Source organism: Quercus suber, unplaced genomic scaffold (genome assembly GCF_002906115.3).
Source record: "Quercus suber isolate HL8 unplaced genomic scaffold, Cork oak 2.0 scaffold_100, whole genome shotgun sequence".
Lineage (NCBI taxonomy): Eukaryota > Viridiplantae > Streptophyta > Magnoliopsida > Fagales > Fagaceae > Quercus > Quercus suber.
In genome coordinates, this window is record NW_027069565.1 from 164,234 (window position 1) to 179,918 (window position 15,685).

Sequence of the window (15,685 nt, forward strand, 5' to 3'; positions counted from 1 at the left end):
GTTTATTGGCAAATTTGTTAATGAATTTTCAATCTTTGCTTGTGAGTTGTGACCCAAGAAGGGAGTTAGTTATTTTTGGGATTTGTGGCTTCTTGGGGTCTCCCTAATTCCCTTCTATATTATACCCCTTAAGATTTGCAGAAAAAATTGAGTCCCAAGGCTCTATAAGCATCTAAGAGGGTCTAGATAATATTAAAAAATGAAAGAAAATGCGGAATCATGATCAAATAGACAGATCAAATGCGCGTTTTATTGCTTTCTCTCTCTCCCTAATGAAAAGTTTAATATCTCTCTGTGAACCATAAAAGTGGATAATAGGTGGTAGTCAACCATGGGAACAAACACAGGGCTCGAGAATGACAGGCACCGGTACAACAATTATTGGGACTCGCACACATCATTCACTTCTCCTTCCTTGCCAAAAAACTATTGTCCTTTTTTCACTCTTGGAGCCTTTGGTTCTTTGTCTTTCCTTAAAGCGCGTGGCAGAGAACTTTCAAGTTTCAACTATGCATAGCTACACTTTTCTTTTGCACAAACCCAACTTTCATATCCCTGTCAGGAGGTTGTGCTTGTTTTCATTCACTAATAATGACATTACAATAAAATAATAGTAATTTGATGGGAAAATTCCAATCTGCTACAGTATAATACAGGAGTATTGTTTGTATTTTTTTAAGATACGTATAAATAAAAAAATGTGTAAAAATATATGTAATATTGTTTAAAAACTGAAAATATATGTTTAAACATATGCATCAAACAAGTCAGTAACTACAGCTACCTGTACTATTACTCCATGCTCTTTTTTAACTGGATAAATATTAGGTATCTTTTTTTTTTGGCTGAATAATAAATATTAGGAAATTAAAACAACTTAAAATTTTTAATTAATTAAATTCATTTCATTATTGTATTAACTAATAAAATAAAAACAAATCTATCTTTTTCAATGATAATTATAGGTGATGATATAATTCACTTTTCATTGTAACCACATAATTTAATTTGGCTACATTTGTTTCGGAGTAAAAAATATAATACGCTTGTAACTTCCAAAATGACTAAGATAACCTAGAACCTCTAAAATGATTAAAAATATCTAGAGTGACCAAAATTCTGTTTAAATATTTTGGCCTTTCGGTGGTGGGGGGATTTTTGTCATTTTAGTTGTTTCAAGGTAATTTGGTCATTTGGTCATTTTGGTAATTTAAATGATATGGGGAAATTTGGCCATTTTAAGTTTTCGATGGCTTGTACACCTTGACTTGCCCCCCAAAAAAATTGTATACGTATTATTTTTTAAAATTAACTATGATTTGATAATCACTAGAATTTTGGTTCAATAAAGATAATCTTGACTCCCCTAAACATAATCCTTAACCCCTTAAAAAAACAATATCTAAAAAAAGGAAAAATAAAAATAAAAGTCTAATTAATAGCAATAAAAATTAGAGGAATTCTATGGCCACAACAAAATCTCACAACACACTTACTTTTAATTGTGGTGGCTCCTAGTCTAATATTTTATTTATTTCATTTTGACATATGAGAGACTGGCACCTCAGCCGTTGTGAAAATGTTGTAACAATTTGTTGTATTCCTATCACAACTCTAAAAATTAGCCAAAATAATTGCAAAAACAGCCTAAACAACAACAAAATTAGGCCAAACAACAACATATAAACACACTATTCAACAAAAAAAAAAAAAGTCATTAAAAACAAAAACAAAAACAAAAAACAAAAAACAAAAAAATCCTAATCATTCAAATTCGCAATTTGTTCAACTCACTCTATAAAAATAATTTATAATTTCATTTCTCCTAAAAAGCAGTACCAAGAGAGATATTGTGGCCATGAATTCTCCTCAATGATGATAGTAGTTTTGTTTCCTCGGCAACTCAATAACAGTAATAGCAAGTATTGCCCGTTGTGCTCTCTCTCTCTCTCTCTCTCTCTCTCTCTCTCTCTCTCTCTCTCTCTCTCTCTCTCTCATTTTAGACTCTCTTTCATTTTATTACTCTCATCTCAGTATTCCCAGTTCTAACTTTATCTTTCATCAGTCCATTTTTTTCCTTTTATTTTATTATTAGAAGGAAATTGTCAGTGGCATCTCTAGAAGTTTTTCCTTTGGGGGTTAGTAAGAAACATGACTTACACAAAATCTAAAACAAAAAAGAATTTAAATATATCGACATCACCAAAAAAAAAATGCAGATACTTGAAGTTTTACAACTATTTTTTACGAGATTTCATTTTTTGAAATTGCTGCATAATAGTTTCATTATCAATCCTACGAGTTACATCTCATTCAAATTGTTAAGATCTAAATGGGGTTTTTTTTTTTTTTTGTGGTTTAAGATCAACAAATTTCTACTTTTGTTGTTAGGCTTACATTTTTCTTTCTTTCCATATTTTAGTTCGAATTGGTTTTTGTTGGGTTGGTGTGTTTAAAAGGCCAAAATTTTGTTAAAATGATCATCATATTCAATCCTTATTTTTGCTAGGCTTATAAAAAAAATTAGGTTTAAGCTATTCAAAATTATTTTAGGGGGTCAAAACAAAAAATTAAAAAAAAATTATATGGTCAACTTTGGGTTCATTTGAACACTCTATAATGAACATGGCGATACTCCTAAAAATTGTAAAAGTTTATGTATTTGTGTTTGTTTTTTTTGTGTGATATTGATATATTCAATTTTTTTTAATTAGATTTATATAATTTAAGTTTCTTAATGAATATCTAGAACAAATTCTTAGAGCTGCCATGAGCATTTGCACTCCAAACCCTAACTGCACACATCCATATCATTCATATCACATTAGAGATAATTTTTTATAGGAGATTTTTTTTTTTTTTCTTTTATAGTTTAGCACAAATCAACTTAGCATAATATATTTCATTAAAAAAAAAAAAAACTTGGGCATAATATATATTTGAGAGAGACATGCATAATTTTAAATTATGGGATATTGTAGTCAACTGTGTTAGTAACTAAGACATTTGTTTTTGAAATTTGGGATTTAGCATGCTTCTGCGAATTAGAAATTGGGTGCACGAATAGATTCTAATAACCCGTCCGTAACTTACTTTCAAATATATAATGATTATAACAGAAATGATATGGGAAAGCAACGAATGATCAAGAAGGACGTGGATTAATCTTTTCTTGTATGATAAAAATCAAATTCCTATGAGAACTTGACGCTAAAATCAAATTCTTTATAATAATGCATGAAAAATCAATGAACCAATCGACTAGTGAAAGCTTTGGAAGACATGCAGGAAGGAAAGACACTATTGAAGGGTATTGGTGTGATCCCGGTCTAAGTTTCTCTAATACTTAAGTTCGCTAATAGAAACCTGAAAAGGTAGACAATGCAATAGTTTTTAAGGTTTTTCACTCATGCCTCAAAATGGGGGAGACTTAAGGTTTATATAGGAGAGTGAATTGATTGTCTTTCCATGATTCCAACCACTTATCCATAGCTGGAGCTTGATAAAAGGTGAGATTCATGGTGGTGAGATTCTTAGGTTTGTGTCCACAATGGGAGAGTGAATTGGTGGGCGAAATATCTCTTGCATAGAGATTGGAGTTTCCATTTATATATATATATATATATATGGGTTAGATTCAAATCACACCTGGTGTAACTAAGCAATATTACACCACTCAATATTTTTTAATTGAATGCAAATTTTGACAGATCTACTGTTAGATTATATTATCTTCGTATATTTTTCATGCTTGCAAATTTTCACGGTGATCAAAGATTAATAGTCATATCATTAATTAATTGTTTAAATTCAAATTTTTGTAATTTAAAATAATGCAAAAAGATGAGTTTATGGATCGTATAGCAAATAACATTCAATTGACATGAAAATTAGCAAGAATGTTAAAAATATATAAAATATGTAATTCACAGTAGAATTTTCAAAATATGAATTATATAACAAGTTATTATGTGGTGTAATATTACTTAAAGTTACACTAGGGGTAATTTGAATCCAACTATATTTCTTAAAAAAAAAAAACTATATATATATATATATATATGTATGTGTGTGTGTGTGTGTGTGTGTGTGTGTGTTTGGGGGGAGGGGGAGTGGTACTGATTTTTAAACGCTGCCTCAAACAATAGAAGCTTTACAAAAGTTAAAAATATAAAATGAAACATGTTTAATTTGACAAGCAAATTACAGATACTGAAATGATTTGAGACTGGATGCAATCATTGTAATGCCGATCCTAACAGTGATTAAATTAAACTGAAATATAAGAACATACAGGAAATTATATTAAAATTCCAGATTTGGCCCTTTAACACTGGAGGCCAAGTCAGCCAATTCAGCAAGCCAGCTGTAACTGTATTAAAAGCTTGACAATGACTCCTTAACCTTAGAGTTTAACCATAAATAAAAAGTTACCAAAAAAAGTTTTCTTCAATCTCACTCAAATTCTACGTATAGTTAATAAGCTCGGTTTGGCAGCTTTATAGATTCTAAATCCTAGTGATTGCAATCTAACTAAAAATCAAGAATTAGCATAATAAAACAAAACCTCATGCTCAAATAAAGAAAAAACTCACTTATAATAAAAACTTTTTTTTTTTGGGTGGTGGGGGAACTAAAATCTGAACAAAAAAAATATTTGGCAATATGGGGAATTTAAAAACTAACTTATAACTAATTTTAAAAAATTAGATATTTATTTATTATATTGTAATAAAATTGGTACTAATTTTAGTTTTGTAAAATTTATATAATAAAATTTACAATATTCTTAATTTACTTATATTATTTTTACAAAAAATAAAAAATATACATAGAAAGTAACATTTTAATAATCACTAGCTTCGAACAGACACTTTGCATGTGCTTAAAGATCATTAAAAAAAAAAAAAATCCATTATGGAATATTATTCTTGGTCAAAGTAGTTGTCTTGATGTGAAAGAGTTTTGAAATTTTCCTTATTTGCCTTTTATGATATTCCAATTATTCTTTTAGTTACTTGTAAAATGCTTTTTAATGTGACTATTTCCCTTTATTATTTATATATGTTATTCCAATTTATATTATTTGTAAAAAATATTTATTTATTTATTAATTTTGTAATTTATTTTTTTAGAATAATAATTTAAACAAAGCAAATGAGGGTTTCGAAATAGTATAAGGTGGACACCAAAAGTCCTATTCCAATTATATACTACAGAAGATAGCTAATTAATATAAATGAAATGCACTAGTGTGCCTTCAATATATATATATATATATATATTTTAAATTATTCTGAATGAAATCTGTAAGTTCCACCGTTTTTTTTTTTTTTTTTGATAGGCTGTAAGTTTCACCTACTGAAAGAAAAGAAGTCAAACAATGAATTTCCATTTTTATCTTCTGGCATTCACCAACACGACTTTGAAATTCAAAATTTTGTTGTAAAATAATAGTTGTAAAAGAAAATGATTAGACAACACAAATAAATATGAAATGAAACAATATATAAACTTCTCCATTCAAGTGGTCATCTACATGATACTGAACGTTTGTAAATTGTAATTGTCTCATTTTACTACTAATGACTTATATATATATATATATATATACATCTCAGAGTTGATTTAGCGACCTTTGTCTTATATGGCAATCAGTTTTCCTTCCCTAAATTGTATTATAACACTCTCTCTTGAAATACCACTTACTAAAGATATTTCTCATTAGTGGAAAAAAAATGGCAGAAGAAAATGAGTATAGTAGTCTTGTAAACTTTTGAGTGCTTTCAAATTATTTTATTAAAACTTTGCAAAGGAAAATACAGTTGGAAGAAACCTTAGCAAAGGGTATGTATGTTTATTATTTTTTTATTTTAGAGAACAAAGTGTAAGTTTGTTGATTTGCTACTTCTTATCGAGTGGCTACTTCTTTCATATTTTTGACATTATATAACAATTTTATATTTGAAAAATGGTCTATATATTTATGGTAAACTTTTTTTATAAGACATTTATGGACACCTTAATAATAAGTATTGTCAAGAACCTAGTGTCTTAGTGGCGCCCGATCTCCCTATAGAGAGATTTTGAGTTCTAATTCCTCTATCACACATACATCCCTTGTGTTTATATTGACAAGAAATCAGTAACTAATGTAGTGCAAATGTGTAGAAATAGAACCCGTAACACACAATTCCAACAACTTTTTCACAAAATTGAAGTTCTACTAGATGTGAAGAACACTAGGCTATAGTAATTAAGCAAAAGAATAGAGTAAATCTGTCAATTTAAAAAAAAAAAAATTTAATTAATAGCAACTTAATATCACCATCTCTTTCTAAAGAGTGTCCATATATAGGAAGAGTTTTTCTCCTAATCCTTTAAGGAAAACAAAATAAAAAAGTTATATTTTTACAAGAGAAAGAGAAACAACTTAACTAGGAAAAGGAAGAGTTTAGCTTACTTCTAGATTTCTAGTACTTTTTTAACTGAAATTTCTTTTTATTTTAATAAGAGACTATCATGTTATCCACTAACTAAATAAAATGTGAAAATCAAAATATACTACCACTTAGCATTGTATATTTAAAACAAAATGACATGTTTAGTTAAAAAAATATTGGAAATAAGCTAAATTTGAAAAGAAAAACAACATAAAATCCTAATTTGATTAGGAAATAGAAAAGAACAGAATCTAAAATCCTAATTTGACTAGGAAAATAAAATCCAAATTCAATTAAAAAATGGAAAGTAGCATAAAATATTAAAAAATATTATTTTTTGTTCAATTTGCATCAGTAACCCCTTTCCATTTCCTTTTCCTTCAATTCCTCTTTAGCGCAAGGCACTTTTTTACTATAGTTCTTACTCTGATTTCTTCACGTACGTCACCGATGATTACATTTAACTATGATTTTACAGCATTGTCACCAAGACCTTGATTATCAATTAACTTTAGATCAATCATGAAAATCGACACGTTTTTGTACGACCCCACTTTGAATTTCATCCTCGTAAATTATAGTTGACTCGCTTGTAGGTTAGAGTTTAGCTAGACAACTTGGGATTCGCTATCGACACATATCTCTCAGGCTGGTCTTCGTAATATGATCTCAAATTCCAAATCTGAAATCCAATTAGCTAGCTTAACGAAATTGTACAGTGATTTTACTTTATAAAAAGATAAAATTTATAATTATTGAGATTTTAAAAGATAGCTAGGATTGTGAATTCCGTCATATCTTTGTTCAAACTTCAAACATAAAGTGAAATTTGATTTGATTAAAAATATTCTGGTCTACTGAGTGACACGTACGGCTTCATTTGTTTTGTTCAACTAGTCCATCCTTTCAATAGTGCAGCTTAATTCTGTGGATGACTGACTAGAAGGTACTAAGCCAAATTGGATTAAGACAATTGGCTAGAAGATATCCCCAAAACAAATAAAAAAATGTATTAAGCCAAATAATTGGATTTAATGTATAATAGAAGCAACAATAATGTGACACATTGTTGAAGTTCTATGATTTGTCCCCCATTAAGTGAAAGTGATTTGCTTAGCCATGTTTTGCATGAATCAACGCAATATAACGCCTGGTCCTTGATATGGCTTATAATGAATGAGAGTGATAGATTCAGTTAATTAGTCCAACTCCTTGGAGTTCAGTAGGACCATCCTAGATTATATAAAATCTTCTTTCAAAACTAATTAATCGTGTTAGTATCTAAAACATAATTTATTTTTGACTTTGTGTAGTAGTAGTTACTTTGCACTAGGGTATGCTTTTTTTATTGGAGGACTCAGGTTGAGGTGGTCCAAATTTGGATCACCTTCTCTTTCATTTTTTTTTTCTTTTGCTGAATAATAACATTTAATATAAATGATTTTTGTCAAGAACTTTGTAGCTGAATCAATACTTCCTTATGCATAAAGTGTTTGTGGGTCTAAGGAGGAAAAATAATTCAAGTTGTGAAATTAGTAGCATATATATTGTAATTATTTTTCTGTATACTCATTTGAGTTGCAGATTTTGGCTTTAGGTAAACTTACGAAAATGCCATCCACAGCATGTTATCATGGAATGATGTGATTGGGTGCAATTACTAACCAGGAGCCTAAACAATTACTTTGGCCTCACACGAACGTTTTTCATGCAGGGTACGTTTTTCACGCCCATCTTAAATTAAATTGAAAAATTAATGTTTCATAAATTTTCAACACAATCACATATAACATATTGCTTCTAATAATAATAATAATAATAAAAATCACATATGGCTGATTGGCCTGATTTTACCCAATGGGATTGATCTAAGGGGGCTTGAATCTTGCCTAGAGGATTGGTAGATATGACAAGCATTGACACTATATATTGTGTGAGGGAGTTTTGTTTGTTTGTTTGTTTATTTGGGTACATGACATTGTTGTGTGTTAAGCCCGGACAAATGAAATAATGTAAGAAGTTTTTTTTGGAGACATGTGATATACAAGGGGACCCCCTTTAGCCTTAGTGCATAAAGTTTCTATACATAAATAGATCTATTTTATACGATTTATAAAATGTTACAAATTTAAATATGTCATTCTCAAAAAAAAAAAAAAAAGTATTTAATGCTACATGACATTATATACATACAATATTGTGCTTTATTTTATTTGTTAAGAAATTCCAATCATTATTAATTACTTTCAATTCTGTAAATTTGTTTCTTGAGAATATTAGTTCACAATTGGATCAAATATGTTTCATAAAAATTAGCTTAGGTTATATATATATATATATATATGCTTTCCAAAAATGAGTTTTTATATTTTGGTGTGTGTATATATATTCCCTATTAAAAAGCACCAATTATAAATTTAGTATTTTCATTTGTAGATAATTCTATGCTACACTTTCATATGTATACTCCTATCAAAATTGATTCTAATCTAAGGCTAAACAAAATAAAAATAAAATAAAACAAATTCAAAATAAACTAGTTATATTTGGAATTTAATTAATTTATATTGAAACTAACTCACTATGTCAATTATTATCACTACAAGAAAAAAAAAAGTTTATTATCACTATAATGGCTGGGTTTTTCTCATTAAGCAGAGGAGGAAGAAGAGAAAGAGGAAGTTCAAGCCAAGAAGATCAAGAAATGAACAACAACAACAACCCACAAAACGAAATTCCCCCAGAGAGTTTGTTCTGGTACAAGAATAAGGAAGAAGTGTCAGCATACAAGGGTTTCAAGCTATGGCAACGACAAGAAGAACAAGTACTTCTCCAACAACATCAACAACAAGATCTCTACAATAGTTGATATGGGGTGTTGAAATAAAATTTGAGGTAATAGGTTTGTGCAACAAAAGCTTTTTGTTGCAATATACTCCAAATATTTTAATGATAACTTTGATGTAATTATATATATATATATATTGTTGGAATAAAAAATTTACTGTTTTGAATATCTTGTAAGTATACACTATTATTACACAAATCTGATTATCTGATTATAATAGATTGCAAATAATTGACAAAAATAAGTCAAATTAAATTATTGCAATGATAACTTCGTTTCAATAAGCTATTAGTTTGAAATTTTTGTTGTAATAAATTACAAAAATAATTTGTATCAATTTATTGCAATGATTTATTCATTTTAAGTTATTGTAACAAACCTTCCTAAAAAAAAAAATAAATAAGAAAAAAAAGAAGAAGTTATTGTAACAAATATTTCTAATATATTAAAGCTTCTATTGCAATAAAAAATTATAAGTTATAGTAACTTATTAGTGTTGATGCAATAATTTAATACTTTTAGGATATTATTGTAAAAATTTTAACTTGTAGATGAGATATTTTGTCTAATACTAATATACATATTTTGTTGTATTGACCTTGATGCAATAAACTTTTTTTTTGGGTGTAGTGTTTATTGTTATACTAGGCTTGGGATGACTTCAAAGAATCCCAAACCCAAGATCTTCCCTCTCCATACGGTCATTTCGCTTCCCCTCTTTTTGGACAAGAAGATCCCAACCACAAGATGTGGTGTACCACTCGGGTATTCAATAAATGGTAATATATATTATACACCAACTTTCAAAAGGAAGTGCTCAGTCCTTGGGAAATAAATAAAACATAAAAGAAAAGAAAATAAAAATAAAGTAGAGAAGAGGTTTGCTTTGTACCCGAAATGTATCCATTCACTTTTGGCATATACCAACCAGCACTAAGGTTTGAGGTTGCATTTTGGGAAGTTTATGCTGGCAAAGCTAGACATATCGTGGAATTGGATCAGGTTTCCTTTAGCATGCCATACCATTCGTCACTCAAATGTTGAAAGGAAGACTAAACGCTGATGGTCATAGTTTCAAGAATTAAAGCTTGATATGACTATCAAGTTAGTGAGTGGAATCCATTCAATTTGATAAACATAAAGTGAATGCTCGAAACTCCTACATATTAGTTTATAAACTCATTTTTTGTGTCAAAAACACATTTTAATATTTAATTATTCTTACCATTGGTGCCTGCCTTAGATAAACAATCCCATCCCTCCACACCAAAAAAAAAAAAAAAAAAAAAAGGAAAAGGAAAAAAAGAATAATAATTGAAGAAAATGATCTTTCTACCCGTCATATTTCTGATTCTCTATATGTAACTCTCTTTCAATCATCATTTCGACTAGTACAGACACAAGACATAAACTTGAGGGTAGAACAATATTTTCTTCATTATTTTATTTATTTTTCTGATGGTGTTGTTGATACTTTCCGCGTCATTAATTTAATTTAAAGTTGGTGAAAATATTTCACAAAACAAACCACAAGAAATGTAAACGTCACAAAACAAAAATACAAGAAAGTTTCATGTTTTTAGGGCATAATGAGTTGATGATATTCTAAGAATCTTGTAACTAAATTGGCTTTTTTTCATGTACAAAGTAAGTGAGGATCTAGAAAAAAAATAATTTGAATTAGAGTTAATAATATATTGTAATTATCGCTAAAAAAAAGATAAAAAAATAGTGGTATAAGTAATTTATCAAAAAAAGAAAAAGAAAAAAAAAAGGGCAGGTGTGTCCTGATTGACCCTCCGATGAATAATGAGAGAACATTTTTTTTATTTGAGAGAACATGAGATAGTGTAATGTACAATTCACTCATGCTACGAAAGCTGTCTCATAAATTTCATTTGGGGATGCACCATAGGTTAGGACAAGTGTGTCAGATCTTGATACATATTCACACACTATTGCTAACCAGTTCTCTCTTTCGTGAATAATTTGCAGGTGACCATCACGCACCACAATTGTAAGTGGACCAAAATATTCATTATTACTTACTTATATAAAACTGTACGGCTTCCCAATCCCTGTCATAGGCCTCATACGCCGGTATTGCAGGCCGGCGTTGTCTGTGACAATATTTATCATTCTTGTCAATGATACAATTACAACCAAAAATTTACACTATCCTATGGACCAAATCACCCTTCTTCTTGCAAATAGTCAACTCCACATTTCATTTATATTTAAAAAAAAATACCAACTAATTGGTCCATAAAGCCACTTGGAAATGGTAATAATCTAAGTTTGAACATGCTGAAAGCCTGAAATTGAATTTAGTAACAAAATATATATAACACTATAATTAAAATTATAAAGTACGAGGAGGTGGCGCTGTGTTCCCCTCAATTGCACAACATACACACGTATATGATTATGTTTTAGAATTTCGATAAATACTCCTCTTTTTCACTGCCCAAATCTCTCTACCTCAATAAACTATTCACAAAAATAATAATAAAAAAATGATTGGGCTTAAATTTATAGCTGCTTTAATTATTTTGGTAGGTTTAAAAAATTTATTTACGAATATACCCTCATTCAGACAAATGTCAGTAGAACAATGCCCTATAATTTTGCTTTACAGCTGCAAATTCTTATGGAATAGAATTTTTTTTTTCCTATCAATTTTTTTTTTTTTTTGGTGTGGAACTTATGGTATTTATCTCTGTATCCGTTTATATTTTTCACACCACAACGTCCATACTCCATAATAATATTAATATGATTTTATAATATCTTACTCTATGAAAAAAAAATTACATAATACATGCAAAATATGTTCTAAATTTTTAGAAAAAAAATAATAATATTATCATCAAAATTTGTAAAGTTTGAAATTGAATTGAATAAGTTGCAAACCTTCTTAACAAACCCAAAAAAAAAGTATAAAGTTTTGGATTGAAAGAATTTCATGCAACCCACAATTTAGTAATTAATAAAAATATTTATATATATTATTTAATTAAGTGATGATTAAAAAATTTAAATAATTAAATTTATATATAAATAGTGGATCGGACAAAATTTCTTCTTTCAAAAAAGGTCATAAAATAAAAGGATTTTCGAAAAAAAAAAGTTTAACTAGATGAGGGATAAAATTTTTTTTTTTCCTGTTGAGAAACAAGGTGAGGGATAATTAATTATAATAAATGAAGAAAAAAAAAAGAGAATAGTAATAAAATAATAATAAAATTAAAATTGGTTTATTAAAGGGAGAGTCACGAAAAAGTAGCGGGTTTTCCGGTGCAAAGGCATGGATAAGCAAAAGCTGGTGCGCCCAAACGTGGCGAATAATTTGACCGTTAGATGAGCATGCGAATTTATTAGCAGTTGATTGATTCCATTTTAAGATTAGATCATAAAATCTACAAAGCCCACAAACAGAAAAGAGAAACAGATTTTGGGAGAATGAGCGAGTGAGAGAGAGAGAGAGAGAGAGAGAGAGAGAATTGTTTTTTGTTTTTTGTTTTTACAGACACAAGAGCCACTGCTCAGAGCTAAAAAGCTCATCACATCACCTGCAAAAAATATCAGAGAGAGAGAGAGAGAGAGAGGGAGAAAAGGCCAAAGAGATGGGTTGGGAGACTTAAATTGAGGTAGCAGCACGGTGCAGAAGAGCATGGCGGCGGTTGCAGAGTGAGTATGTGAGAGAGTGACATAGAAAGCAGCTTCGTTCCTTAAATGCTTTTTCTATGAATTCAACTGTGAAGGTGTGTGTGTATTTGTAGAGAAAAAAATTAAGGGAATTTGAGGCGCGATTAACGCTGTCAAGCAGTGAGGGACGTCTGTCACTAACCGACTAGAGCTGCAATTAACCTCTCTCTCTATCTTAATCTCTCTCTCTCTCTCTCTCTCTCACAAACACAAACACACTCTTCGAGAAACCAAAACATACACTCATATACAAAACACACAACTAGAATTTCCATCAAAGAACCACACCCCCTAAAGAAAGGAGCAAAATTGAGGACTACCCATATCTTATTTGGGTTCCAATTTTTTCAGTGGGAGTGGAATTTCTATTATGGATTTTTTGTCACATTTAAGGTCCGGGTCATGCTTACAATGGCTGGGTTTTTCTCATTAGGCGGAGGAGGAGGAGGAGGAGGAGGAAGAGGAAGAGCAAGTTCAAGCCAAGAAGATCAAGAAACTAACAACAACCCACCAAACGAAATTCCCCCAGAGAGTTTGTTCTGGTACAAGAATAATGAAGAAGTGTCAGCATACAAGGGTTTCGAGCTATGGCAACAACAAGAACAACAAGTACTTCTCCAACAACATCAACAGCAGCAAGATCTATATACTGGGTTAGGTGTGGGACCCAGTAGGAGCTCAATCAACGTGTCTGATGATTCGTCGTCGAGATCGGCTTTCATGATGATGAGGTCTTCTTCATCAGGAGGAGGAGGAGGAGGAGGAATAGGAGGCATAAGCTGCCAAGACTGTGGGAACCAAGCTAAAAAGGACTGCATTCACATGCGGTGTAGGACTTGTTGTAAAAGCCGAGGGTTTGATTGTCAAACCCATGTTAAAAGCACTTGGGTCCCGGCTTCTAAGCGCCGCGAGAGACAACAACTTGCTGTTTTGCAACAGCAACAACAACAACACCAACACCAACTTGAGCATCGTGGTGGAGAACATCCCAAAAGACACAGAGAAAATCCAAGTACTTCCTCACTTGCTCGTCTGCACACAGGTGCGTCAGGTACCCAAAGTTTCTTTCTTTCTTTCATTCTTTGTATATATATATATATATTTTATATATATTATAACTCACAGACACTCACTCACAGTTGAACTGATTGACTCTTTGAAAGAATTTCTTAGACGCAGTATGAGAAATTCTGAAAAGAAAGAGAGAGAGAGAGAGAGAGAGAGAGAGAGAGAGAGAGGGGTTTTGGAAGTATACACTCACAGTTGAACTGATTGACTCTTTGAAAGAATTTCTTAGACGCAGTATGAGAAATTCTGAAAAGAAAGAAAAGAAAGAGAGAGAGAGAGAGAGAGAGAGAGAGAGGGGTTTTGGAAGTATACCCAAAACAAGACCATGATATCGATTGCGTGTGATGGAATAAATCGACCCCCTCCATAGTAAAAACTCCCATCAGCTTTTCCTTTCTTTTATCCAAAATACTGTTATTCAGTAATCCTGACGAGTATATTGACAGGGAAGAAACTATTTTTCGTCTTTGTGTGCGTGAGTGTTTTGTGGATATCTGTGTATGAGCGTGTGTGTGAATGTGCTGCTTTTTAAATATTATCATTATCCGTTGTGTTCTTTTTCCAAATTAACCTGTTGTCTAAACTAATATGGATTTTAGGGTTAGAAGTGGGAAATTTTCCATCAGAAGTGAGCTCTCCTGCTGTATTTCGTTGCGTAAGAGTGAGCTCCATTGATGACACAGATGATCAGTATGCATATCAGACGGCTGTGAACATAGGAGGCCATGTTTTCAAGGGCATTCTCTATGACCAAGGCCCAGAAACTAACTACTCCTCCATGGGTGGTGAGAGTTCTTCCGGTGGTGGTGGTGTTGGTGGTGGAGGAGGAGGAGTTCAACCATTGAATCTTATTGCTGGTGCCACTACTAGTCCCACCACAACTCATGGTGGTGCCGCGGCCATGGTTTCGTCGGCCATGGTTTCGTCAGCCATGGCTCTTCTTGATCCTAGTTTGTACCCAGCTCCGCTTAACTCATTCATGGCTGGTACGCAATTCTTCCATCCCCCAAGATCTTGAAAAACAAACAAACAAAAACCCCCCACATTCTTCTCTCTCTGACCAACTTTTCACTCTGTCAGCAATATTTGATAATGTTGTAATAGTAGAGTAAATTTGACAACCATTGAAGTAAAAAAAAAAGAAAAGAAAAAAAGAAGTGAAACAAGAGGAAATGCCGCCGAAGTCGTTTGTTTTGTGCAATTTCAATGCAAGTTTTTTTTTTTTTAAAAAACTATTGCCATTATTGTTATTTCATTTTCTTCATTAAAATCTGAAGTTATTTTCTGTCCGAGTCCGAGATCTTAGTGTGTCTGTCGGTTATTTTGTTTCTATTTGTTAAAATTTTCTCTAACTGGGTTTGAATTTTTTCATTACGCGTTTCTGGCTAGTTTTGAACTTTGAAGCTGCTTTTTTCCTGTTTACCCGTATGTTTGCCGGTTTGAAATGGGAACGAATTTAGTTTCGTATTTGGTTGGACAAACTACAAGGAAAAACATCTTTTCATTTGGCTATGGCGGTCCAGCCATGCATGAGCATTTAAGTTCAAAAGGCGAAGGAAATTTCCTTGTCTCTCTCTCTCATACGCTCATTCATGTTATATGCTCATACATACATACA

The 15,685-nt window shown here is 31.0% G+C and overlaps 1 protein-coding gene across 2 annotated transcripts; it reads left to right on the forward strand.

Annotated features, from left to right (window-relative positions):
• Positions 1-12,719: 12,719 nt before the first annotated feature.
• Positions 12,720-15,359, forward strand: LOC111992707 (protein SHI RELATED SEQUENCE 1). Of its 2 annotated transcripts, none has more exons than XM_024024566.2 (2): positions 12,720-14,041; positions 14,667-15,359. In XM_024024566.2, the coding sequence occupies exons 1-2, from the start codon at positions 13,402-13,404 to the stop codon at positions 15,083-15,085; spliced, it is 1,059 nt and encodes a 352-aa protein (XP_023880334.1). In that variant the 5' UTR covers positions 12,720-13,401; the 3' UTR covers positions 15,086-15,359. The 2 variants fall into 2 exon arrangements, with proteins under 2 accessions (XP_023880334.1, XP_023880333.1); XM_024024565.2 differs by having other exon boundaries at positions 12,721-14,050.
• Positions 15,360-15,685: the final 326 nt, after the last annotated feature.

Bases quoted from the DNA above. Each gene is read 5' to 3' on its own strand.
- LOC111992707 (XM_024024565.2), top strand. From the start codon at position 13,402: ATGCTTACAATGGCTGGGTTTTTCTCATTAGGCGGAGGAGGAGGAGGA. The intron at 14,051-14,666 runs GTACCCAAAGTT...TATGGATTTTAG, and splicing joins TCTGCACACAGGTGCGTCAG to GGTTAGAAGTGGGAAATTTT.